Source organism: Sus scrofa, chromosome 3, assembly GCF_054392235.1.
Source record: "Sus scrofa isolate SSC_HxYL_T2T_F1_AM1 chromosome 3, Sscrofa_HxYL_maternal_Yorkshire_Landrace_v2.0, whole genome shotgun sequence".
Classification (NCBI taxonomy): Eukaryota; Metazoa; Chordata; class Mammalia; order Artiodactyla; family Suidae; genus Sus; species Sus scrofa.
Genome location: NC_139385.1, coordinates 68422340 through 68449680, shown reverse-complemented (window position 1 = coordinate 68449680; position 27341 = coordinate 68422340). Strand labels below are relative to the sequence as shown.

Here is a 27341-nt window from a genome sequence, read left to right as displayed (position 1 = left end):
CTTTGCGGTGTAGACCAACTTGGGAGATTACTTCTCCCTCCAATTTTAATCTGCTGGTGGAATGAATCAGTCACTCATATGAGCAATTCATCCAGGGACAGGCCCTGGGTCCATGCCTCCATTGGAGGGGAAACTGGGGGCTTTCTAGTTTCCAGCGAGTCCTGGGGATCCCCCTCCCACTGCCACTACACCACCTCATTCGGCCTCACAGCTCCCTTCCCTTCTCCCCAAGTTAGGGGTGTGCTCTTGGAGCCATCATTCTTGCATAACCCCTGCCTGCAGCTAGCCTCGCCCACCGCTCCCCTCTGCCACCACTACCAGAGCAGACTCTGCTGGGCCCCGGAAATGCCCTCTGCCCTCCCCAGAGCACGTGGCCCGCGATTTTCCTTGAACACAGCACTTTGTGACTTTGACGTAAACTTCAAACACAGCCCGCTTTCCTGTCTCCACATCAAGGAAATAGGCTGAGTTTCAGAGAAACCTGTTGCCAGGAGTGCATCAGGCCTTCCGCACTGGGTCCCTGCCCAGCTCGGGCCTCCGTGCTCTGCTGCGTGTCCAGGTGGGTTGCTGTTCTCCCGTCTTCTGCCTCTGTTGGGCCAGCACGGCCACCGCAGGGCCTTCTGTGGCTGCCGGCAGTGGGTGAAGCCAATTCCGCTCCCCCTTCCACCCCGAGTGAGAAACCCTGGTGGGGCAGGGCCTCCTTACACCTTGCCGGGGTGAGTGAGTGGGTGATTAGCCGGCAGGGGCCTCAGGCTGGGGGCTCAGGCTGCAGAGCAACTCAAGTTGGTTTCTTGGGCCCTGATTCTTCATCTAGAACCAGTTGCTGTGGGCTTTGGAACTGAAGACCAGAGACCTTGCAGGTGGCCTGTGCCTTGACCTCCATTGGCACATCCCCAGGTAAGTCATCCTGGATGGAGCAGCACCTGGCTGGAACTGCTGTCTGCAGGGGTGGCCTGGGTCTGGTGGAGGAGGACAGAGTCAGGAGGACACTGGGGGTACCTGAAGGGCTACAGGACTCTGATGGGTGGTGTCCAGCTGGAGAAGGAAGTAGACACGGCTGGTGGCCATCCTAAGCAGATCTCCCTCCAGATGGTCAGCCAAGTGGTAGAAGATACCTCTATCCGGGGGCCACAGAGATGCCTGCTCAGTCCCTAGCCTCCTGTAGGGCCCCAGGAAGCAGAGAAACCTCCAGAGAAAACAACCATGTGCTCTGGCCCCCAGGTCCATGAAAATGAAGGTGGCTCAACAGAGCCATGAACTTGAACATCAAAATGCTGATGAGTCCCATGAGGGGACCCAGGGCAGGCTCCAGCTTTGTAGAGGAGCTCAGGTTAAAGGCGAAACAGAGAGGCAAAGGAGCAAACAGTTCTAATCCTGCTCAATTGCTGTGTGTCCTTGGCAAGTTGCTTGGCCTCTCGGAACCTCTGCACATCTGTTAAAGGCGGATGCAATTGTTGGCACCTACTAGGTGCTTGGCTCCTAACTGTTGGGTGAGAGGTTGGAAAGCTGTTCCAGGCAGGAAAGGGTCTTGGCAGGAAGGAACAGGGAAGCTCATGTGGTGAACGGCTCAAGATGAGCTTCATTACCCTTGTCTCAGGGTAGTGAGTACACAGTAGGTGCTTAATAAAACTTTGAGATTAGGGTCAGGGACTATGGGACGGAAAGTCCTTAGGTGTCACCTGTGAAGCTTTTCTCCTGCCAATGCAGGGCTGCTTTTTCCTGTTGTTGCTTGTTCTCCTGCCTCACCACACAGCCCTGGCAAGGATGCTGGGCAGGCAGACAGCCGGGATGGTGTTTCGGTGTATTCTCTGGAGCCAGGAGGCCTGGCTCTACCACCTCCTTTGTGTGCTATGTGACCTTGGGCAAGTCCCTCCTCCTCTGTGTCTTCATGTCCCAAATCCACAAATCCTCCACATACAGTGTTCTCTCGAGGATTAGGGAGTTAATCTATCTAGAGTGCCTGGCACACAGTAGGTGCTGTGTAAGCATATTGGTGTAGTCTCAAGTATGATCCCTAGCTCTGGGTGGTCTCATAGCCCCTGGAGACTCTCCCAAACCAGATCCTTAACCCACTGAGTGAGGCCAGGGATTGAAGTGAGGCCAGGGTTAAGGATGTGCTTGCTTTTTTTTGTTTTTGATTTTTAGGGCCACACCTGCGGTATATGGAGGTTCCCAGGCTAGGGGTCTAATCGGAGCTGTTGCTGCCGGCTTACACCACAGCCAGAGCAATGCAGGGTCCTAGCCATGTCTGTGACCTACACCACAGCTCATGGCAACACCGGATCCTTAACCCACCGAGTGAGGCCAGGGATTGAACCCGCAACCCCATGGTTCCTAGTCGGATTCATTTCCTCTGTGCCACGATGGGAACTCCAGGAAGTGCTTCTTAACTGGAGCCAATTTCACCTCCCCCATCCCCACTCACTGGGGACATTCAATAACATTTTTGGAGACATTTTTGGTTATGACTCGGGTGTTACTGGCATCTAGTAAGATACAGGCCAGAGATGTTGCTAAACATCCTACAGTGTGCTGTCTGGCTCTGTCCTCCCCACTCATCCTGCCTTTTCCATCCTTTAAATCTTTCCCCATCACCCTTTGACAGTCACAGAGCCTGACACCAAGAGAGGGATGGCCCCTTGCTGGGTTTCCACAGCACTTAAGACCCTGGTAGCAGAAGTTGGAGTTGGGGAGGGGGGTTTGATCTTGTGACATCGTTCAGTCAGTCAACAGACAGTCTGCTTGAGGTTTGAGGACCTGCCTTTCACTCCGCAACAGCTCAGCAGTCTGCCCTGACTGTCCCTGAAGGCAGATCCAAGTGTAGCAGCACCCAGGCCAGGCTGGGGTGGGAGCCCTTCTGGGGACCCAGCTCAGAGCTGTGGATTCTGCTCTCCTAATGGACACTCCCTACAGTGGTTAGTGCCAGCCACTGGGCAGACACATGGTTCACATCCTGACTGCCACTTGCACCACTGGGCTGACACATGGTTCACATCCTGACTGCCACTTGCAAGCGACATGATTCTGAACATGAAATTAAACTCTCTGAGCCTCAGTTTCTTTCGCTGAGGAATGGGGATTCCCATTTAATGGAGCGGCAGTGAGAACTAGATTAACTGGCTAATGCTCAGAAGAGGTGTAGGAGGAGCTTCCGCTGTGGCACAATGGGGTAGGGGCATCTTGGAAATTCTGGGACTCAGGTTGGATCCCTAGCCTGGCACAGTGGGTTAGGGATCTGGCGTTGCCATAGCTGCAGCTTAGGTCAAGACTGTGGCTTGGATCTGATCCCTAGTCCGGGAACTCCATGTGCTGTGGAGTGGCCAGAAGAGGAAAAAAAAAAAAAAGAAAAAGAAGAGATATAGTAAAGTCTTTGGCAAGGAGATTATTGTTATTGTTGCTGTTTGACAAATATTTTTTGGGAGGAAGCAGGAGCTGCAGTGAAAACAAGACAGGTGTAGGTGCTTTGGGGAGCCCGGGCTGGTCAGAGACAGAGGAGAAAACAGCACTCAGACTTGGCCATCAGGGCTGTGATGCGGGAGGATGGGCCCCTGGAAGGACAGAGGAGGTGTTCAGATGTGGAGGGAGCAAGGGGAGTCATAAAACACTTTTGGGTGGAGGGGACAGCTGAAAGGACCTGAAGCATGTGGCCAGGAGAAGGGTGTGGGCTCTGTTCCAGGCAGAGGGAGCGGCCTGTGCAAAGCCTCCACCGGTTGGTTCCTTCCTCTCCCATCATTGGTTAGTGGAGGAAGCTTCTAGTTCCCCCATTCACTCTTCTCTCCCAAGGAAGCCCCCATAGCCCCTCACCCCTCCTCAGGCTGCCAAGTTCCAAGGACCTTCAGAGGTGTCTCTATTCACCAGAGCGGGCTGCTTATCTTCTCAGCTCCACACACCACAAATGTTTATTGGGTACCTACTCTGTGCCTGGCTGGTATAGGCGGGGGAACAAGATCTCCTCCTCTGTCATCATGCTTACATTCTAACAGGGGACAAAGAGCCTATGTCACCAAATTGATAGTATATCACATTTTTGGTGGCGAAGAACAATAACACTGGGTCAGGGATAGAGAAGAGGCGAGTTTAGAGATGGAAGTCAGGAAGGCTTCCTGGAGGAAAAGGTGACAATTCTGCAAACCAGAATGAAGTGAGGGATATTGGGGGAAGGGTGTTGGGGCAGAGGGAACAGCCAGTGCAAAGGCCCTGGGGTTGGGCCAGGCCTGATTTGTTCTAGAACTCCGCGTAAGTAACATGTGGCTGGTGGGGAGGGAGTAAGAGCAAGGAGGTGATGGGGCAGATTGTCCAAGGTTCAGGGGGCACTGTCAGGACTCAGGCTTTATTTAACTTTAAGTGAGGAGAGAGTCCCGGAGGGCTGCCAGCAGAAAAGGATGTGATATGATAAACAAGGGTGGGCCAGGCCCCTTGCTCAGTACTTGTTGACCTTTATCTCATGGAATCTTGGCAATCCCCCGGTGCTGGTCACCTTCGCTGGCCCCATCTTCTAGGTGGGGTCTGGTGAGCTGAACCCTCTGCCCAGGACCTCACCGCTGCTCCCCCATAGAATCATGATTCTGAGATCAAATCTGATGCCCTGGTATCAGGAGAAAGACAGGAGGAGCCTATCACTGTCTACAGCACTGTGTAACTGCTGTCATGGTGATTTGGAATATAACCAAGGTGGCATTTTGTTGGCTGACAAATGTCTGTGCTGCCTCTGTTGGTGGCCTGTGGACTGAGGAGCTGGAAATGTGGTTTTGGCGGGGAACTTGGGCTCTTGGGCAGAGGACTGAGGTCAGTGAGAGGTGTGAGTAGTGAGTGCCCATTCCAGCAGCACCCTGGGTGGGGATGCTTTTGGTGTCTGGCTGAGGGTGGCACACAGGGCCTCCAGGCCTGGCTGCTGCTACTGCGGCTGCCTCCTGCCAAATCCAGTTGGCTGGTTCATTCTGCTGCAGGTGAGTGCCTCAGTCTCCCCTCTGCTTTCTCATAGTAGACGTTTAACGGGGGCTTTTGATGCTCAGATTCTGTTCTCTGGACCAGCAGAGCGTGAAGGTCATGCTGCACAGGTGTGGGGATTAAACAACACCCAGAAGGGTTCTTCAGGGCAGGTCTCCTCAGAGTCTTTAATATGATAACATGCTTTTGATCACTGGACCCTTTTTTCCTTTGAAATATGTTTGGGGGGTGGTCCTGTGGGTCTGGAACTAGTATAATTTAACCCTGCCTTTCCACCCTGCCTGAAGTGTGGAATTTAGGCAGGTCCATCTAGCCAAGGATCAAAGTTTCTTCCTCTCCTCCCAGGGCCTGGTTGTGGGAAGGAGGCTGAGCTTTCACGGTTTCCCAGTAGAGCTGCTGATTCCAGGAAGGCCAAATGAGGGTCTCTGACCTCATGAGAAGCTCACAAGCTTGAGGGGAGGCTGGAGGGATCATCCCAGGTTGGACTGGGGTGGGGGAAACTCATGGTAAGCACGTGTCCTGAGAAAGCCAGCCTGTCTTCAGGGACATGGCTCAGGACAGAGACATCTGATCCTCCAGGAGGCTGCTGACCGCCAGGCTCCTCTGAAAGCTGTGGTTGCAATGGTTGCTGTCATTATTGGCAAGAAGTCAGGGAAGTGGAGATAAAGCTGAGGAGGCACTGGAAAGGCTCCTTTCCCTGGACACCTTGGCCCCAGGTCTGAAGCAGTAAATCGTAGCTTCTGGCCCTGGACTGGGTCCCCAGGTCTAGCTTCTCCCCACTCGGGCTTCCGCTTCCGCACTAACCTGCCTCTGGTTACCCAGGCTGCACCTGCGGCCACCGAGGGGCGGAGCTTCTCAAACTGTGTTGTTGACAGTTTCCTACCACAGCTTCCTGCCCCAGCGACCAGCCTCACTACCCCCATCGCTCCCCGTGGTCTCTGGACAAACCCCCATTTTGATGCCTTGTTTTAGGTTCTCATGCCTTGTGGGGAGCAGGCCTGTGAGTCTGCCAGGCAGGGCTGGCTGTACTGGCGGAGTGGAGGCGAGAGGGGAGGGTGCATGGATAAATGTCTGAAAGTGAATTTGAAGGGAGGCTAATGGGGCAGCCTGGCTGGAGCTGAGGGAGGGCTGAGGAATTTAGTTAGAGTCAATGATGTGGGCAGGAGGAAGCTACAGTAGGTTCTTGAGCAAGGGAGGCTTTGGGGAAGAATTGCCTAAAAGCAACTTCAAGACCCCGGAGATTCAGCTCATGTAGGAAACAGACTGTGGAGCTTTAGCCGACCACAGGCACTCTGTGAGTTAGATCTAGATCTCAGGTTTTATTAATAGAAACAGCTGGTGGAGATCAGAGGAGGTGATAGCAGCACAAACCGACCTGAGGAGAGAGATCTGATCTGGACTAGACAAGTGGGAGTTGCAGCAGTGTGGCCATGGACAGGATGGCCCAAGTAGGGGACAGGGGTTGGAGAAGAAGAGAGAAGGAACAGAGAGGGAGGGGGCAAGACAGGGTGTTGGTGCAAGACCTGAGAGGGTTACAACACTCAAGCAGGAGTGGCAGGGGGTCACAGTGTCCATCACACCGGGGACCCAGCCTCAAGGAGGGCTCCAGATGCTTGCCTGCAGCCCACCAGCTGGTGACATCTTGTCCCTTGCAGCTGGAGAGCAGCCTGATGGAGTTGAGGGAGCAGATTATTTGGCTGGGTGAGGCAGAGGAAGGCAAGGAAGTGAGGCAGGAGTGTAGACAGCCCTCTCTTTGCTATTTCAGTTATATCTAGTGTTCCGTGTGTCTATGCCTTCCAGCTCCCTTTCCCTTCCCCCTCTCCTTTTTCTGGCTGCACCCATGGAATATGGAAGTTCCCTGGCCAGGAAGTGAATCCCAGATGCAGCAGAGACATACACCACAACTACGGCAACGCTGGATCATTAACCCACTGTTCTGGGTTGGGTGTCAAATGGGCACCTCGGCAGTGACCCAAACTGCTGCTGAGACAACGACGGATTCTTTTTTTTTTTTTTTTTGTCTTTTGTTGTCTTTTGTTGTTGTTGTTGTTGTTGCTATTTCTTGGGCCGCTCCCGCGGCATATGGAGGTTCCCAGGCTAGGAGTTGAATCGGAGCTGTAGCCACCGGCCTACGCCAGAGCCACAGCAACGCGGGATCCGAGCCGCGTCTGCAACCTACACCACAGCTCATGGCAACGCCGGATCGTTAACCCACTGAGCAAGGGTAGGGACCGAACCCGCAACCTCATGGTTCCTAGTCGGATTCGTTAACCACTGCGCCACGACAGGAACTCCCAACGCTGGATTCTTAACTCACTGTGCCACAGCAGGGACTCTCTGCCCCCTTTTACTTAAAAAAATTAAGATATCATTTACATACGGTAAAATCCATCCATTTTAGTGAAAAATTCTATGAGATTTGACGAATGCATATAGCTGAGAAACTACTATCTGTCTCAATCAAGAGATAGGCTATTCCCTCAATTTCCTCATACTCCTTTGTAGTCAGTCCAACCCCCCACCCTCAGCTCCTTTCCCACTGGGCTTGCAGCCTCTGTGTGTTCTACAGTTTTGAATGGAATTATGTGGTTTGTAGCCTTTTGAGTCTGGCCTCTTTCGTTCAGCCTGCATTTTTGAGATTCATTCACATTTTGTGCATCAGCACTTCCATTCCAGGGCTGAGTCGTATCCCATTAAAGGGATGAACCACATTTTATCTACTCATCTATTGAGAAACATCTGAGTTGTTCCCACACATGGACAGTTGTGAATGGAGCTGCTGTATATACATTCCCGCACAGGTTTTTGTGTGAATGTAACATTCCATTTCTCTAGGATGAATATCCTCCTGACTATTTTTAAACAGTCTTATGGAATGATGACCTGCGTCTCCAGGTCCCTGATTAATCACTTGCCTGTAACTATTGGGACATCCAGGACCCCAAAACCCTAGCCCTCCCAACCATGGAGTTAGAATCCATCTGGAGGGAAAAAAAAAAAGGAGTTCCCAGAGTTCCCTGGTGGCTCAGTGGGTTAAGGATCTGGTGTTGTCACTGCTATGGCTTAGTGCAGCTGTGGCAAGGGGTTGATCCCTGTCCCCAGAACTACTATGTGCCACAGACACAGCCAAAAAGAAAAAAAAAAAAAAGAAAGAAAGAAAAGAGTTTCTTGGTGGCCTAGGGGTTAAGGATCCAGTGCTGTCACAGCTGTGGCGTGGATTGAATCCCTTCCTGGGAACTTCTGCATGCCACAGGTGTGGCCAGAAAAAAAAAAAAAAGAAGCCATTTGGTTAGAATGCAGATGTCTCACTCCAGCAGCCCTGGTTCTCATTCTAGTATCTTCCTTTCAGCCCTAGTACCCATCATTGAATGTTCCTAAACATCTAGGGAGAGGCAGTCTTTCTCAATCTACAAAAGCTTTCTTTGCATTCCCAGCTTTCAATTGCTTAGCTAAGAAGGGGACACAAGGACTCTTCCTTGAACCCAAAACTGTGCCTTGGTGGCCTTGCTGGGCCCACCTCAGTAGAGAAATGACCAGAAACTCTTATGGGGAGATACTTTTTTTCAACATTATATAAAAAAATTACAAATATACAGAAAAATGAGAACAATTCGTTTTACAAATGATCCACCCCTAGATGCCACAATAGACACGTTGCTATATTTGCTTTATCACAAACAGTTGATCCTCGTGATTAGGGGATTATGCATCTGCCAGTTCGCCTACTTGCTAAAACTTCTTTGTAACCCCCCAAACTAATGCTTGTTGCACTTTCGTGGTCATAGAAGGGTGTGTGCAGAGTGGTGTGAAGTTTGAGGCAACCGTTGTGCTGGTTCCTGCTGAGGCTGAACAAGGCAAAGTTTTGCCTTTTTGTTTCAGCTCATACTGTAAACAAGTCTCCTTTTCATAGTCTTTTTGGCACCACATTTTTGTGCTTTTTGTTGGTGTCTTCATTGTTTAAATGGCGCACAAGGGCAGTGCCGAAGTGCTGTCTGGTGTTCCTAAGTGCTAGAAGGCTGTGCTTTGCCACACAGAACAAGTCTGGTGTTCCTAAGTGTTAGAAGGCTGTGCTTTGCTGGATAAGCTTACAGTTATAGGGCTCTTGGCCAAGAGTTCAATGTTAATCAACAATATAATTAATAAGATGTCTTTAAACAGAAGTACACATAAAACAAGGTTATCTGCTGATCTGCTGATGAAAATGTTGTGACCAGAGGCTTGAAGGAACCTAACCCCAGATTTCTTTTCTTTTTCTTTTTTTGCTTTTGTCCTTTTTAGAGCTGCTCCTGGGGCATATGGAGGTTCCCAGGCTAGGGGTCTAATTGGAGCTGTGTTTGATCCTTAGCCTCGCTCAGTGGGTTAAGGATCCAGCATTGCCGTGAGCTGTGGTGTAGGTCCTAGATGTGGCTTGGATCCTGTGTTGCTGTGACTGTGGCGTAGGCTGGCAGCTGTAGCTCCGATTGGACCTCTAGCCTGGGAACCTCCATATGCCACAGGTGCGGCCCTAAAAAGACAAAAGACAGAAGACAAAAAAAAAAGAAAAAGTGCTGACATCACCATCACCCCAGAAAGCTGAAGGTAGATAATTTTAGGTTATCTGCCTCACCAGATAGCTATAGCTGAATGTCCTTAATTCCTCCTCCCCACATAGAGTCATAACTTCCAATCCACACCTCATTTTGCTTAGTAGCTGTATCAAAGTTCACATTAGAGTTAAATCCTAATGTATTTAATGGACCTCCCATTGATGGATATTCAGATTAGTTTATGTTTTCTAGAAACTCACTCATGGAGGCAGCGGGGCAGAGCAAAGGGGAATTCATCAGGCTGCAGGGAAAGTCAGCGGAGAGACAGGAAGCCTGATGGAGTCAAGTTCTTTTGATGAGCAAAGCTTGTTCCAACTTCAGGGCCTTCACCCTTGCTGTTCCCTCTGCCTGATGGGCACTCCTCCATGCTTTCTGGGAAGTGGGCTCCTCCTTATCCTTCAGATCTCAGCTCAAATGCTACCTCCCCAAAGAAGGTGACCATCCCAGCTACAGTGGCCTCTTCCCATTTAGTCTCACTCTATTTCCTTTAAACCCTGACCTCAACCTGTAATTATTATTTTTGTCTCTTTCCTTGTTTATTGCATCCCCCCTCTCTCCGACAGTTATCTTCAGGAGGGTAGGGACTATGTCTGCTTATTCACCCTTATCTGAAACAGTAAGAATTCAACAAGTGTTTGGGAGATGAAGGAATGATTCCGGATGCTGGTGTGTGCAGGTTGGTGGGGGGTGTCTGGACACTCCGCACTAGATGTGAAAAATCAAAGGCTGGCTTGGGACTCCCCAGTCTGGGTCCTGCAGGCTGGGGCTCCTCTCCAACTTGACTCCAGCACGAACCAGGCTCTGCACCATCAGCACACGCTGCTAAGGGTCCATCGATGCCCTTTGATGTGGGCAGCCTTCTACTATCTCTGGGCCCTGACATGCCCCCAATCCCGCTCTGAAACTACAGGGTCTGGAGAGGCGCAGGGGCGCGCAACCTGCGCAGGGCTGCGGCGGCGATGCCGGACCCCGCGGCGCACCTGCCGTTCTTCTATGGCAGCATCTCGCGCGCCGAGGCCGAGGAGCATCTGAAGCTGGCGGGCATGGCCGATGGGCTCTTCCTACTGCGCCAGTGCCTGCGATCGCTGGGAGGCTACGTTCTCTCCCTCGTGCACGACGTGCGCTTCCACCACTTCCCCATCGAGCGCCAACTCAACGGCACCTACGCCATCGCTGGCGGAAAGGCGCACTGCGGCCCCGCAGAGCTCTGTGAGTTCTACTCGCGTGACCCCGACGGGCTGCCCTGCAACCTGCGCAAGCCGTGCAACCGGCCGTCGGGGCTTGAGCCGCAGCCCGGGGTCTTTGACAGCCTGCGCGACGGCATGGTGCGGGACTACGTGCGCCAGACCTGGAAGCTGGAGGTGAGACGTTGAGGCCGGAGGGGGCAGGCCTTGGAAAGGCGTGGTCGGGAGGGGTCGGGGTAGGAGGGTGGGTCCATGGAGGGAGGGGCCAGAGGGAGAACCTCGGTCCCCGAGAGGCGGGCTTTGGAAAGACTGGGTCGGCGGAGCCGGCCCTGGAGGGACAAGGGAGCCATGAAATGGGGGAGAGTGGTGGTCTTCGCCAGCCTGCGCTTTGCTGTGCTGCGCCCGATTGGATGCTGGAGGAGTGGCGCCCAGCTGAGGGAGGGCCCTAGGAGGAGACCTCGAAGGCTGGGGCATGAGTGATGCTTTGGTGCTTGTCCGATCCAGATGGGAAAGTGGAGGTTGGGAAAGGTGGGGTTGCTCTGAGTTCCGAAGGGGCCAGGCTTGGGTTGGGCGCGGGGGTGTGGTGGTGTGGTCTTCAACAGCCTGCACAGCACCACGATGCGCGATTTCCAAGGGTCAAATTTTCAAGAGTTTAGGGCGGGCTGGAAGGCGGGGCCTGGGCCGCGGCCCTGGGTGGGCGGGGCCTGGATGGATTGAGGCGGAACCATAGAGATGGAGGTTTGGCTGCCTAAACAACTCCCTGCAGGTGCGCCTGGGTGGGTGGGATATCTCCGGAACACAGGGCAATTGGGAAGGTCCAGAAGATGGAAGAGGGTTCTCGTGGCCGCGCACTTGGCGACATTTATGAGTCTTCTCCGCCCTCTTTTCCCTAGGGCGAGGCCCTAGAGCAGGCCATCATCAGCCAGGCCCCGCAGGTGGAGAAGCTCATCGCCACGACAGCTCACGAGCGGATGCCTTGGTACCACAGCAATCTGACTCGCGAGGAGGCCGAACGCAAACTCTATTCCGGCTCGCAGACCGACGGCAAGTTCCTGTATGTGGGGCTTGGAGCTTGGGGCCTGGGGTGGCGAGGCTGGGGCTTGTTGGCCTGAATCTTGGAAGCTGGGTCAGACCTCAGTGTGCAGTGGGCAGTGAGGGGTGTGCGTGTGCTCACGAGTAGGAGTGGTGAGTGCTTTTCTGAGTGTGCGCAGTGACGTGATATGGGAAGGCAGCAATGGTGAAGACTCCAGAGTTGGAGGGCCTAGATTGGAATCCAGCGTCTGCTACCTACCAGCTGGGGACGCTGAGCAAATAACAGAACTGCCTGCTTCGATTTCCTCTCCTGCATTCAGCACATTATTTACTAAATACTACTATGTGCCAGGCACTGTTTCAGGCACTGAGGACATGGCAGTGAACAAAACAGAAATCCAGTGTCCTTGTGGAACAGGTAAACAAAAAGTGATGAACTGATAAAAGAGAGGAAGTGCTGTGTGTGGGGCTGGAGAGGGGCTTGAAAGTTGAGCTTAGGTGGCCAGAAAAGTCCTCTCCGATCAGGTGGCTTTTGAGTAAAGAACCGAAAGTGGTGAGATGGGAGCTGTGAGCTCTCTGGGAGGTGTTCCTGGCAAGGACACAGACCAGGAGGCAGGTGCTAGGCATGTTCCCAGAAGCAGCAAGGAGACGAGTTTGCTTGGAGCTGGCTTAGTGAGGGCTGGAGTGGGAGGGGGTGAAGGCAGGGAGGTGATTTTGGTTCTGACTCTGAGTGAAGTAGGAATTGAGCAACTCCCTGGAACTGCTCTGAGGATGAGGGTGGTATCTACCCAAGGATCTGTTATGGGGTTATACGAATTAATATGTGTAAAGCAGTAATAAAGTATCTGGCACTAAAAATGCACTAAATGTTACCTCTCTCTCTCTCTCTTTTTTTTATTGCATCTGGGAAGTTCCTGGGCTAGAGATTGAACCCATGCCACAGCAGCAACAACACTGGATCCTTAACTGCCAGGCCACCAGGGAATTCCCTGTTAGCTCTTACTGTTAGTGGGTGAATGTGTCTATCTCTGCCTGAGCCAAGCTGAACCATGTGGCTGTTTGCGAGTTTGTTATTATGAAAGAATCTCTAAAGCTCTTTAGAAGCCCTGCTGGGGCTGCTGCTTTCTGGTCTGGACATGAGTTATTTTGTATAACAGATGGTATCCAGATGTCAGCTGAGGCCACTGGGGCCTTGAGCTACAGAGAAACTTGGTGCCTGGCTCTTTCCAATGACCTCAGGAAGTCTAGCATCCTCCCCAATATGTCGTGAATTCTCCCTTCTCATGGTTGCTTCTTGGCCTGAGACCCTGTCTGGCTGAATCTTTGCTGTCATTCACCTCCCCCAGGGCTGGTCCCTTTCCTGGGCCAGTCCACTTGGAGGAACTGACTCCTTGTCTTGATTCCCCACCCCTTTGAGGTCTGAGCATGGGTACCAGATTGTCTGCAGGTCTCCCACAGGATGCAGGCCCCTCTATAAGATTCTACTGTCATCCGATAAAATATTTTTTTCCACCCTGCCTAACAGATCTAGGCTGTAAATTGGAGAGAGGTTTCCAAGGCTTCTGGGTGAATTCTTGAATACATGTTACGGATAATACTCAGCTGGAAGGATGGCTTGTGAACAACTTAAAAAAGGGCTGTTTTTTGACTCATGGACATTAACAACAGTCTCGTGTTTGCGGGGGTTTGGGGGGGTAGGGAAGGGATGGATTAGAAGTTTGGGGTTAGCAGATGCAAATCATTATATACAGAAGGGGTAAACAATGTGGTCCTACTCTGTAGCACAGGGAACTATATTCAATATCCTGTGATAAGCCATAATGGAAGAGAATTTGAAAAAGAATGTATAGGAGTTCCCTTACAGTGCAGCAGATTAAGGATCTGGCATTGTCACTGCAGTGACTCGGGTCACTGCTGTGGTATGGGTTCAGTCCCTAGCTTAGGAACTTCCATGTGCCTTGGGCACAGCCAAAAAAAATTGATGTGTGTTTATTTATTTATTTATGTATATCTGAATCTCTTTGCTATACAGCAGAAATTAACATAATATTGTAAAGCAACTATATTTATTTATTTCTAAATGATTTTTGTTTTTTCCATTATAGTTGTTTTACGGTGTCAATTTCTACCATATATCAAAGTGACCCAGTCATACATATATGTATATATTCTTTTTCTCACATTATCCTCCATCATGTTCCATCACAAGTGACTGGATATAGTTTCCTGTGCTATATAGCAGGATCTCATTGCTTATCCATTCCGAAGGCAATAGTTTGCATCCATTAACCCCAGACTCCCAGTCCATCTACTCCCTCCCCCTCCCCCTTGGCAACCACAAGTATGTTCTCTATTCCCATGAGTTTCTTTTCTGTGGAAAGTTTCATTTGTGCCATATATTAGATTCCAGATATGTGATATCATATGGTATTTGTTTTTCTCTTTCTGACTTAATTCACTTAATCTCTAGTTCTATCCATGTTGTTGCAAATGGCATTATTTCATTATTTTTTATGGCTGAATAGTATTCCATTGTGTATATATACCACGTCTTCTTAATCCCTTCATGTATTGATGGACATTTAGGTTGTTTCCATGTTTTTGCTATTGTGAATAGTGCTGCAATGAACATATGGGTGTATTTATCTTTTTCAATGAAAGTTTTGTCCGGATATATGCCCAAGAGTGGGATTGCTGGGTCATATGGTAGTTCTATATTTAGTTTTCTGAGGTCCCTCCATACTGTTTTCCATAGTGGTTGTACCGATTTACATTCCCACCAACAGTGTAGGAGGGTTCCCTTTTTTCCACACCATCTCCGGCATTTATTTGTTGACTAATTATTGATGGACATTCTGACAGGTGTGATGTGGTACCTCATGATAATTTTTTTCTTTTTTTTTGTCTTTTGTCTTTTTTTGTTGTTGTTGTTGTTGCTATTTCTTGGGCCGCTCCCGCGGCATATGGAGGTTCCCAGGCTAGGGGTTGAATCGGAGCTGTAGCCACCGGCCTACACCAGAGTCACAGCAACGCGGGATCCGAGCCGCGTCTGCAACCTACACCACAGCTCACGGCAACGCCGGATCGTTAACCCACTGAGCAAGGGCAGGGACCGAACCCACAACCTCATGGTTCCTAGTCGGATTCGTTAACCACTGCGCCACGACGGGAACTCCTCATGATAGTTTTGATTTGCATTTCTCTAAGAATCAGTGATGTTGAGCGTTTTTTCATGTGTCTGTTGGCTATCTTTATATCTTCTTTGGAGAAATGTCTATTCAGGTCTTTTGCCCATTTTTTTTCAATTGCATTGTTGGTTTTTTTGCTGTTGAGTTGTATAAGATGTTTGTATATTTTAGAGACTAAGCCCTTGTCAGTAGAGCAACTATAATTTTAAAAAAAGATAGGGCTGTTTTCTTTAAGAGAGAAACACACCTTTGCATTTGTATCAGTTAGTTTTTGCTATGTAACGAACCATTCCAAGACGTACTAGCTCAAAACAAGAGTTTACTTCTTCTCATGATTCTGTGAGTCAGCTGAGTAGTTCTTCTAGTTTGGGTCAGCTGGGCTGGGACTGAATAGGTTGGGATGACTGTGACTGTGGCTATTGGTTCGGTGTCACCTAGGTGATAGGGATGAGCAAGCCATGCTGTCATTGTCCAGGAGGCTGGCCTGGACTTGTTCACATGGTGGTGGTTGCAGGTTTCCTAAGTCAGAGAGGGCAACTTATGATGATAAGCACTTTTCACGCCTCTGCTTGTGTAACATTACTGATGTCCTCTTGGCCAAAATGAGTCACATGACCCAGACCAGCATCACTATGGAGAAGGGACTACCGAAGAAAGAGGAATTAAGGCAGCTAGTTTTGCAAATAGGATTAGAACAAGGCAGTCATAATGAAGGTGATTGGCATCTCAAACGTGGATGTTTGGGGCATCTTTCCTTTTGGACCCTGAACTTGAAAGCAGAGCCTGCATCTGATACTTTTAGAGGGCTCTGTCTTCTAGTATCTAATGGTGTCTAGTACTTGTCCAGATGTTACCCCCCTTCATCCAGATGCTGCATGCTCCCCCTCTTGAGGGTGATGCTCACTAAGACCTTATCAACCATTGTTCACACAGCTCTGCACATTCATATCTCACCTGCCCTTGCACATGTTACCCCTGGTGTCCAAGTGTCCAGGGACTCTCTCCAACTCAGACACAACAAAGGGAAGTTTTCTGACTTTCCTGTTAGTGCAGCCAATTCTTTCTCCATGTCACTGCTTTCTCCTTCATAACATGTAATTGCATCTTTGTTTTTCCAATCTAGGTTCCCTTCTCTGGTTTCAGCTTCAGGCTCTAATTCAACTTTCATCATCTTAGAGGCTTTGCCTCTCTTCTGTCTTGTTTTTCTCTCTTTTTCTTTCCTCCCCCCTCCTCCCTTCCCCCATCTTTCCTTCCCACTTCGCACAAACACACACAGATAAGGATTCCATCATTCCAGTGGTTTAAAAAAATTTCCTCCAGATTCGCTAAGGCCCCCTGACATTATCAAAGGATTCTGGGAGGTGGGAGCAGTGAGTGGAGGGGGGAACAGGGGGGATTCTGACCCCCGTCCCAGCTCACCTTTGACCTGTTTCATCTCTTAAGCTTCTAGGGAAGATGTTGTTTGACAAAGAATTCTATGGCCCAAATGTCTACAAACATTCTGCATTAACCCAGCAGAGTTTATACCAGGCTTAGAGTTGACCAGTCTATTGGGATAAGATGAGTCTCAGGAGAACCAGAGCCAGAGGCTTTGAGCAGCTGTAGGTGCTTTGGAAATCAGGCTGGTTTGAAGTATCAGGGGCGGGTAGGACCAGCATTGGCCACAGGAGATTGAGGCTGAGGAAGTTAGGGTCTGGGTACCATATAGAGACTGCAGCTGATGCTCAGGTCCAGAAGCAGTTAGAAAAGTGACATTATGAGGGACAGTGGGTCATGCAGGGAAATGTCAGGAGACCGGAAGCTACTACCATGAACCAGACTCTTGGAAAATTGGGAAGGCATGCTTCAGGTAGAAGCTGTGGTAGCTTCTTCTTGTGGGTCCTGTCTTCAATAACTGCTTTCTCAATATTTGAATAGTTAAGGGCTGAATGTCAAAGCTGTAGGCACAGCACTTTGCATGGAGCAGCACTGAGACGAACATCCCTGGTACATCGCTATTCTTGGGATAAGCCCAGGACTGGTCTAATGCTGAGATACAGGTGCAGGTGTGATAGAAAGATACACACCACTGTGGCATGAAATCAAGACCATGGCCATGCTTACCACTGACTTCTGCTCAGAGCTGCTGACGAATGGCTGGAATTGAACCTATTGCTGTTTGCTGCAAAAGCTTGCTTCCTTTCTGTGTAATAGCAGCATATGTGTATTGTTGATTCAACGTGAAAAGACACTTGAGCCCTGGAAAGGGCCTTCAAGAGTATATTGTCAAGTATTTCTTAACCTCTTCTGGATCATAGACCCCTTCAGGAATCTTACTGAATCTGAACCCTCTCACAACCCCCAAAACATATTTACCCCAGAGATTTTTTCATACAGTTGTACGAGATCATGGTTGTTCTTCAGCTGGTTTCTTTTGAGCTTGTTTGTATGGCCGCAGTCAGCTGCAGGGTTGACTGGGACTGGAGGGCCTCGGATGGTCTCACTCACTTGTATGGCAGTTGACAGGGTAGCATGCCATGATTCTCCTTTGTGTGGCTTCTCTAGCAGGCTAGCATGGACTCATTCACATGGTGGTTGCAGGGTTGCGAGGAAAAGCAGGAAAAGGCAGGCAAGCCCCAGTGCTCAAGCACTTTTCAAGCCTCTTTTTGTGTCCTGTTTGCTAATGTCTTATTGGCCAAAGCAAGTCGCATGGTCAAGCCCAGATTTAGGAGATTCAGGACTAGACTCCATCTGTTAATGGGAAGAAATGCCTAATAGCGTGGCTGTTTTTCCAATATTCAGCACATGTTTGCTGGTGAGAGCCTGGGCATTGAGTTTTTGTTGTTAGTTCAAAATGTATAAGTTTTGACCTTACAAGGAATTTTCACTTCTCAAAAGAAGAGAACTTTCATTAGAGGCCATAACCTCCAGGCCAGTCCTCCACTCTAGTATGGAAGTTCCTTCCTTTCTTGGGATATTTGCATCTCTTAGTTTGTTGTGGAATTTTCTTCCTTGCCTTTGGTGCTCCCCTTTTGCCCTGCTTCCTTTTCCTCCCTCTCCCGGTGTTCCTGACTGTTGTGGGCTGGCCCGGGACGATGTCAGTCTTGTTCTCTGGGGAACTTGCTGTCTGAGAATGGATGGGACATTCACAGCCACCTCTCTATCCCCCACTCGGGTTGTGCCATGGAGATTTAGGGGATAGTTGTCTGTCCCTTTTGCCCAAGGAAGGGTCTGACTGCAAGATGGGCTCATGCCTGTCTTGCACACGGTGTCCTTGCCCTTAGAACAGTGCCTGGCACATGGTCAACACTTAGTAAATATTGGTCCAGTGAATGGACATCCATGGGCAGGGCCCAGGCCCTGAGAATTTACCCACCTGGGGGTCACCCCATAGCTGTTTCCTGCTGCCAGCCAGCTCCTCTGTAACTTAGTTCAACCCCTTAGATTATCAGTCAGTTTTCTACAACTTCCACAGGACCTGAGACCCCAGGAAGAGCTGCCTTCCCTCCTCCGTTGGAAATCTACTCTTAATCCTGGAATAGAACCTTATTCCAGGAACTCAAGACAAAACTATTTGGTGGGAGATGCTGATTGGCATCACCATGGAATGTGAGGGTGCGTGCAGGTGGCCCTAAATTGGTGTGCACGTGTGTGTGCATGTGCATGCATGCGCACGTGTGCAAGTGCGTGTGGTTGGACGGGTTCTCACCACACAAAGACACCATCTTTGAGGATGATCCATTCTCATTCATACACATGTAAGATTTGTTTATTTATTTTGGCAAATTTCCAGAAGAGGATGATCAAAGGGTCTTATTCTGTTAAAGGTTAATAATGGAGTCTATAGTGATGACAGGCTGACTTGTTCTGATTTGTATGAAGGTGCCCTGTGATCTAGCCATGGACTTGTGCTTACTTTTATTGCTCTATGTGTAGAAACAGCTTTGTCTCTCCAAGAGAATAGTCTTAAATCTTAAGGCTCTGTGTCCACCATAGATGGAAAACTATCCCTTCGTGAATGGCCAAGTGTTTCCCCCACAACACACACACACACACACACACACACACACACACACACACACACACACACACACACACTGTGGCCAAGTGTCCAGCCATGATTGGCCAGGTATTCAGCCATGGAGGACCAGGTATCCCCCAGTGTATGGCCATATGCCCCCCACCCCCAAAAGTCCAAGTGCCCAGCTATGGCTGCTGAGTATTAGGCCCTGCAGGGCTGAGTGTCCACTGTGGGTGCCCAGTATTCCCCTGTGGTTGGCCACACACCTGCCTTTGGACGACTGCAAACATGGCCGTCCTTCCTATGACTGCTCATCTCCTGCCCCAGGCCCACGCACGGCCTGCTATCAGTAGATCTGGAGGTTGAGTCAGGCCTGACCTCGGCTCCCACAGTCCCTGCTGCTTCTCCATGAGGCTGTGGGGTGCAGAGCCCATAGGGTATGTGTGTGGGGGGGAACTGGGGCCCAGTGGGAGGGCGCCATGTTGTGGGCATGACATCCTCTCCTTGCCCTGCCAGGCTGAGACCCCGGAAGGAGCAGGGCACGTACGCGCTGTCTCTAATCTACGGGAAAACCGTGTACCACTACCTCATTAGCCAGGACAAGGCGGGCAAGTACTGCATTCCCGAGGGGACCAAGTTTGACACGCTCTGGCAGGTGAGCCACCCCAGGGCGGGCACTGTAGGGGAGATGTTGTGGTGGGGTGCTGGCTCCTGGGGAGGAGGGGGGCCCAGTCCTGACTCTGCCTCCTGCAGCTGGTGGAGTACCTGAAACTGAAGGCCGATGGGCTCATATACTGCCTGAAGGAAGCCTGTCCCAACACCAGCGCCAGCTCAGGTGAGGAGAGGTAGCAAAGGGTCAGGGGTGGGGTGAGCAGGAGACCCCGGCCACCACCCCCTCACTGTCCCTTCCGCTTCCCCAGGGGCCGCTGCTCCCACGCTCCCAGCCCACCCATCCACATTCACCCACGTGAGTCAGTGGCTTCACAGAGTTGGGGCCTCAGAGATGGAGCCAGGCGGGAAATGGGCCCTGTTTGCAGGGTGGGGCACGGGGGAGGTGGGGCTGCGTGAAACAGAAGAGGGTCCCCCCAGCACTGACCCTAGGATCCTCAGAGGATGTGGGTCTCATGAGATGGCCTGGGTACCCCCCTCTTGGGCCCTGCTGACCTTTGCTGATCCCATGACCTTTAGCCTCAGAGACGAATCGACACTCTCAACTCGGATGGATACACCCCTGAGCCAGGTGAGCCAGCAGAGGTGGAGTTGTGGGGGAAGGTCTCTGTCAGGCAAGAGCGGGGTCCTGCCAGGGCCGTGGGGGGAGTTGAGGGAGGGATGTGGGCCATGCCTGACCTGCAACAGTGGCCCTGGTTGCCCTGTGTACACTCTGTGCCTGCAGATGTCTGTGTGGGCACATGCATCGTGCCTACCTGTGTGCGTGAGTGTGGGTCCTGCTGATATACAGAGCAGTAGACCTGACCGTCCCCGGCCACCCTTGACACAGGCATACACCTGTTAAGCACCTACTATGTGCTAGTCATGCTCCAATCTCACTGCGTGTATGAGCTTGCTGAATCCTCCAGACAAGTCACATGAGGCACTCATAATTACTCTTGTTTAACAGATGAGAAAGGAGGGTCGGTAACTTTCAGGACCATAGCTAGGTAGCCGTGGAACTGGGATTTGAACCCAGGCAGTCAGGCTCCAGAACCCTGTCCCTAAAACACCTGCTGCAGATGCTTATGTTTAATGTGTGGATGCAACCTGTGCACGTGGGTGCAGAGAATATGCATGACTGTAGGTGCACACAGAGGCTGATCTAGAGCCCCTGTAAGCATGGCTGCATGCTGCATATACAGACATGCGCAGCCACAACACGGTGCACGTGTGTCAGTGCACACGCACACAGATGGGCACGCTCCAGCTGGCGCAGTTTCGGTTACTTGTTTGGATACACCTTTAGACCCCCATCACACACCGAAATGTGGGTTAGAGTATATGTGGGTGCATATGCGTGCATAGGCAGGAGCACACGTGTGTGCACACTAGCCAATGTACACATGGTTACACGTGTACATAGAGGCATACGCCTTTGGAGCCCTCTATGGATGGGGTTTTCCAGTTCACCCACAGAGGGGGCTATAAGTGCACACGCGTGAACACACATGTGCCCCTGGGTCTGGATGGCTCCCCTCAGTCTTGTGGTGCAAGTTCCTGCTGGGTGCCAAGGCTGCCCTGCCCCCTCGGCCTTGTGCCTCTCCTGGTGCCTGACTTGGGAGCACATGCCTGTGTGTGTGCCCAGCACGCCTAGGGTCCTCTGAGAAGGCGCGAACCATGCCTATGGACACCAGCGTGTACGAGAGCCCCTACAGCGACCCCGAGGAGCTCAAAAACAAGAAGCTTTTCCTCAAGCGTGAGAACCTCCTCATGGCTGACATAGAACTTGGCTGTGGCAACTTTGGCTCTGTTCGCCAGGGCGTCTACCGCATGCGCAAGTAAAGCCTGGGGTTAGGGAACCATTGCAGGGGGCAGAGGGGGAGTGGCCTCTTCAGGCCTTGGGCTGGGTCCAGGATGTGACTTCAGGTCGCCCGCGAAGCGGACAGGAAATTGCATGCTGGGGGGGTTACTTGGGGGAGCTCAAGTCGACACCCAGAGGGAGCAGAGGAGCAGGCCCAAGGCAGGGAGAGGTTGGGCTGAGCTGTAATTGCAGCAGAGGGCTCCCTGATCCCATGGAAACTGCAGAGGGGACCCCTCTGACCCCCTTCATCAACTGGTCGTTGGATACAGGCTGCCTCTGGGGAGGGTGAAAAAAAAATTTTTTTTTAATAATTTTTTTTTGCTTTTAGGGCTGCACCCAGGGCATATGGAGGTTCCTAGGCTAGGGGTCCAATTGGAGCTATAGCTGCTGGCCTGCACCACAGCCACAGCAATGCTGGTCCCCAGGTGTGTCTGTGACCTACACCACAGCTCATGGCAATGCCAGAGCCTTAACCCACTGAGTGAGGCCAGGGATCGAACCAGCAATGTTATGGTTCCTAGTTAGATCTGTTTCCACTGCACCACGATGGGAACTCCTTGGGGAGGGTGAAACTTTGAGCCAATTTTTTTCAGGGAGTAGCTGTTGGCTGCAGGCTATCCCCAGTCTGGGTGGCTGAGGGCCTGCAGGGAGTCTGGGTGGCAAAATCCCACTACACAAGTCTGGGGAAAAGAAAGGGGGGTCGGGTGGGAACAAGGGCCCTGGGCCGGGTTGTGACAGTTCACCCATGCCCCTCTGTGTGTCCCACCAGGAAGCAGATCGATGTGGCCATCAAGGTGTTGAAGCAGAGCACAGAGAAGGCGGACAAGGACGAGATGATGCGGGAGGCACAGATCATGCACCAGCTGGACAACCCTTACATTGTGCGGCTCATCGGTGTCTGCCAGGCAGAAGCTCTCATGCTGGTCATGGAGATGGCAGGTGCCGGGCCCCTGCACAAGTTCCTGGTCGGGAAGAAGTGAGCTCCTGGGCTGGCTGGGCCTTTGGGACTGGGGGGCTGATCCTGTCTACCCACGGGTGTGTTCCATTCATTTCCCCCAGTTCCTAGATACATTCACACCTAGCTCCCCCCATACCCTGCCGCCCACACGCACACCGTGACAGATCTGACTCCAGGTTTGACTTTCTGCTCTGCTGCTAACTTGTGTGACCCCAGGTGGGTTTCTTAATTCACCTGTGTCTCGGTTTCCTCCTTGGTACCACCAAGATGTCACAGTATTTATGTCCAGGGTCCCTTGTGAGGATCAAATGAGTTGATATTTATAAAGTGCTCAGAACAGTGGCTTAATACTTACAAACACTGTTTGTAAGTATTAAGTTCTGCCGCTGGTGCTTCCCCAGCTCTCTGCCAATTCACAACCCATGTGAAATTGTCAGTGGTCAATTGTCTTTGACCTAAAGCAGGGTCAGAAAACTGAAGCCAGACTTGTTTTGTACGGCTTGGTTTTGCATTTTTCAAGGTCTATAAAAGAAAAACAAAACAAAATAAAGAGGCCTGTGTGGCAGAGAACATATATGTCCTGCAAAGTCTGAAATATTTTCTCTCTGGCCCTTTAAAGAAAAAGTTGCCCAACCTCTAATCCAGAGAAACTGCAGTTTCATTTGCGTTCCCTCTTGCATTACAACATGATATTTTACGCTCCTGGAAGTGCCTGACCAGGAACCCCAGTTCTCACTGGAGCACATGCCTTCATGGGCCCTGGGCTCATGTACTCAGTCATTCTACAGGTGTTTGCTGGGCAATTTCTCTGTGACAGGGGCCACTACCAACACTTGGGATGATCAGTGAATAAAGAGACAAAGCTCTGTGCCTTGTATTCTGCTTGGAGAAGAGAGGCTTTAAATAATAATTGTAATACAATATAGAATAGGTTGGAAGAAAAGTACTATGGAAAAGAGGATGTCAGAGTAGGAGGCGAAAAGTGAGGTGAGGTTTATGCAAACTGAGGAAGGCAGCCAAGTGTAGCTCTTGGGGAAGAGAGGTCCAGGCAGAGGGCATAGCCAGTGCAAATGCCCTGAGGTGCCTCGTGTAGTGGAGGAACTGAGAATAGGGCCCCATGGCTGAAGCAGAGTGGGTACCAGGGAGAGGGAGTGCCAATGTGGGTAGGGAGGTGTTGGGCAGGTGGTGCAGGGCCTTGTGGGTTGCGGAGTGGGGGGGACTTGGATATTAACCCTGAGTGGGATGGGAGCCCTGGGAGGCTGTGAGCAGAGGAGGGGCAGGACCTGACTCCAGTATGGGAAGGACAGGCTGTGAGGGGTGAGGGCAGAGGTGGCTGTTCTGGTCCAGGCTGGGGATGATAAGGCTGGTCCACAGTGGCAGAAGCAGACATGGAGAGAAGTAGGGGGGATTCTGGAGAGATTCTGAAGGAAGAGCTGCCAGGGTTTGCTGATGGATTGGATGCAGGGTATGAGAAAGAAGAGCTGAGAGCAAGGCTGGTGCTTCTGAATAAAGGAAAGGATGGAAAGAAGAAAGGGTGTGTGTGTGTGTGTGAACAGTAGGCACTTGGCTTTGTCTTCACTAACTTTGAGATGCTCGTGAGACCTTCCCTGAGGGCACACAGAGGATACAGGCAGATTTGTAAGTTTGGACATTGCAGTGTATGGGTGAAATTTAAAGCCTCGAGACTGGATGAGGGCAGAGGTCTGTGCCCGTTTCATTCATTTTGTGTCCTCAGCCCTGTGCCTGGCACACAGCAGGTGCTCAATAAGCATGTGTTCAACAGAGGCTCAGCTGGGTCAGAGAGGTAGGCTTTGGCCCTTCAGGGACTTGGGCTGTCCCCTCCCAGCTGTCCCTGCCTTTCTCTCGCGCCCAGGGAGGAGATCCCTGTCAGCAACGTGGCGGAGCTGCTGCACCAGGTGTCCATGGGGATGAAGTACCTGGAGGAGAAGAACTTTGTGCACCGTGACCTGGCGGCCCGCAACGTCCTGCTGGTCAACCGGCACTATGCCAAGATCAGCGACTTTGGTCTCTCCAAGGCACTGGGTGCCGATGACAGCTACTACACTGTGAGCCCCGGACCCAGGAGTGCCCAGGAAGGTGGGGGATGGGTGGTGGACCCCTGAGCCTTGTCCCAGCAGCATCTCCCATCCCTCAGGCCCGCTCAGCAGGGAAGTGGCCGCTCAAGTGGTACGCGCCTGAGTGCATCAACTTCCGCAAGTTCTCCAGCCGCAGTGATGTCTGGAGCTATGGGGTCACCATGTGGGAGGCCTTCTCTTATGGCCAGAAGCCCTACAAGGCAGGCATGGGCAGAGGCGGGCGATAGCTGGGTGGGAAGGAGGGGCGGGGGTGGGGGACCCTGGTTACTCACTCATGCCCTTCGCTCTGGCTTGAGCAGAAGATGAAGGGCCCCGAGGTCATGGCCTTCATTGAGCAGGGCAAGCGGATGGAGTGCCCACCAGAGTGTCCACCTGAAATGTACACACTCATGAGCGACTGCTGGACCTACAAGTGAGTCCCAGAGGGTGGGAGGGGACCTGGGCCCGGGGCAGGAGGTCATGATGCCCAGTAGTCATCCCACCTAGTGTCTCATCCCATCCAGTGAATCACCAAGTTCCTGGCCTTTCCAACACTCAGGACCTTTTGTCCCCCTGTGTCTATGCTCAGCTTTTCAATGCACTGATCCTGCCATGCTCCAGTGGCCCAGCACCCAACACCCCACCTGTGGACACCCAGTGATCCAGCATCTGAAACCTCTAACATTCAACATAGTGATCCTATAGTACTCAAAAAAGTTAGTGCTCTTACCCAAAATGTGATACTGAAACTCAGGGCCATTATATAATTCCTGTTTCCTATCAGCCGACATTCAACACCTCACTACCCAGACAGGCCGACACAGAAGCACCCAAATACTCAATGCCCCTCACTTCTGTCTGTTCGAAGCTCAGTGGTTGCACACCCAAACTCCTAACACCATCAGTATCTCCACTTCCTGTCAGACAACAGGGAACATGCACCGAAGCTCTTACCCTATACTGATCAGGCAATGTGGGCACTCCAATATTTGATACCTTTGCTGCCCCAACATCTATTAGGGGCCAACACCCATCATAGGGACACCTGAACACCCAAACAATAGAAACCCTATTTATGATAAATGAATAAGTGATCAGCCAATCCCTCCTCTACCATGTATTAATCCAGCCTCTATCAGGAAATGCTCAATAAACATCCCCAGAAATTCCTGCTGTGGTGCCATGGGTTAAGGAGCAGGTGCTGCCACAGCTGTGGCTCAGATTGAGTCCCTGACCTGGGGACTTCCATATGCATCAGGTGTGGGTAGAAAAAGAAAAAATAAAAACCCCAACACCCTAATGCCTGAAGAGGCTAGAACACTCTGACACAACGCAAAGATAAGCTACACACAGTACCATTAATACCCCAACTTTCCACTGGCTGGAACCATCAATACTCCAGCGTTCTGCTCTGTTACCGGCAGCGTACCTGCATCTGTATGAGGTGGCACCTAGCACCCAAATACCCTGGCCAAATATACATGTTCAGTACTTTAGCATCAATATCCCAGCCCCCCGTGGTCAATGGCTGTCACCTCAACATTCAATGAGCTCCCTTCCCAGTCATCACTTAATATGTGCTTCCCTCCTCCAATCCTAAATGTTATCAGCTCTTTTATAAGGTGGTACAGCAACCTTACTCTCTCACCCAAGAGAGCCCTCCGTTACCCCCGCCCCCAGCCCCACTGCTTTCTGAGCTCCATGTACGTCCGCCCACTAACTGACATTGGGTTCTGGGGTTGTGGTCAGTGGCCTGGATCTTCCCACCCCTCACAGGTGGGAGGAGCGTCCAGACTTCCAAATCGTGGAACAGCGCATGCGCACCTACTACTACAGCTTGGCGACTAAGGCCGAGGACGCTGCAGCTGAGGGGAAGGAGGCCGCCTGTGCCTGAGCTCCAGCCTGAGGCCTGTATCCCCCAGTTTCTCCTCCTGTGCCCACAGCTCCTTCCTGGGACCTCAGTCCGGCCGGGCTCAGCTCAGTTTCTCTCCCCCCACCAGCTGGACTGTGGTAAGGGGGACAGGCCTGAGGCCCACACTGGTCTAGGAGTCCCCACCCGGTCACTTGTCCTCTCTGGCTGGGGGAAGGAGGACAGCAGGGAGGGTGGGCCTGGGCTGAAGGGATGTTGCTCACAACAAGGACCCTTTTTCCTATGGGCCCTGAAGGGCAGACTTTGGGGGTCCTCAGGGGGCAAGACCTCAGTCATTGGAATAAACTCAACTTCTCTCTTGTTTGGGATCCCTTATCTTTTCTGGGGTGAGGTTGGGACCAGAAAAGGGGCTGGGGAAGGGGTCCATGAGAAGTGCCTGAAAGCAACTTTCCCTGTGTGAGCCGGAGGGCTGGTTTTCCGTCTCCGCCCTGGGCGCATCTTCATGCAGGTGGGGTGGGGCCGAAGAGCTGCATGCACTGCTGGCCTTGGCTACCCTACCCTCCTGGTCGGCTTGAAGCAGGTGCAGACTGTTCTGCGGCATGTCAACATCACCTGGAGAGGTTTTTAACACGTGCCGGCCTTCCCCACCACCGGCCCTCCCCCCCGCCGCCCCCGCCCCTCCCCCCCGCCGCCCCCCGCCCCTCCCCCCCACGCCGCCCCCCCCCCAGCCGGGTCCCAGCGCCCACGTCTGCCCCGCCCCCACAGGTGCCACCCCAGTCAGCCCCGCCCCCACTCAGGACTCTCCCCCAGCCCCCCACGCCAGCCCCGCCCCCACGCCAGTCCACCTCCAGCAGCCGGCCCCGCCCTCACGCAGGCCCCTTCCCCAGCCAGCCCTGCCCTTATGACAGCCCTTCCCAGCCCGGTACGCCCACATCGGGCCCAGTCCCCCACGCCGGCCCCTCCCCCCACGCCCCAACGCAGGTATGTAA

General features: G+C 51.9%; 1 protein-coding gene across 2 annotated transcripts; it reads left to right on the top strand.

Moving 5' to 3' along the window:
• Nucleotides 1-466: 466 nt before the first annotated feature.
• Nucleotides 467-26713, top strand: ZAP70 (zeta chain of T cell receptor associated protein kinase 70). 2 transcript variants are annotated; one of them, XR_014841489.1, is made up of 14 exons: nucleotides 467-559; nucleotides 815-897; nucleotides 10444-10894; nucleotides 11611-11771; nucleotides 19454-19592; nucleotides 19691-19772; nucleotides 19858-19904; nucleotides 20126-20177; nucleotides 21234-21426; nucleotides 22219-22388; nucleotides 24281-24473; nucleotides 24563-24703; nucleotides 24803-24915; nucleotides 26259-26713. XR_014841489.1 is itself a non-coding variant. In XM_021087255.2 (14 exons), exons 3-14 carry the CDS (start codon nucleotides 10493-10495, stop codon nucleotides 26374-26376), a joined length of 1848 nt encoding a protein of 615 aa, XP_020942914.1. In that variant the 5' UTR covers nucleotides 467-559; nucleotides 815-897; nucleotides 10444-10492; the 3' UTR covers nucleotides 26377-26713. The 2 variants fall into 2 exon arrangements, 1 of the variants encoding a protein (XP_020942914.1); XM_021087255.2 differs by having other exon boundaries at nucleotides 22219-22425.
• The last annotated feature ends 628 nt before the right edge of the window (nucleotides 26714-27341 follow it).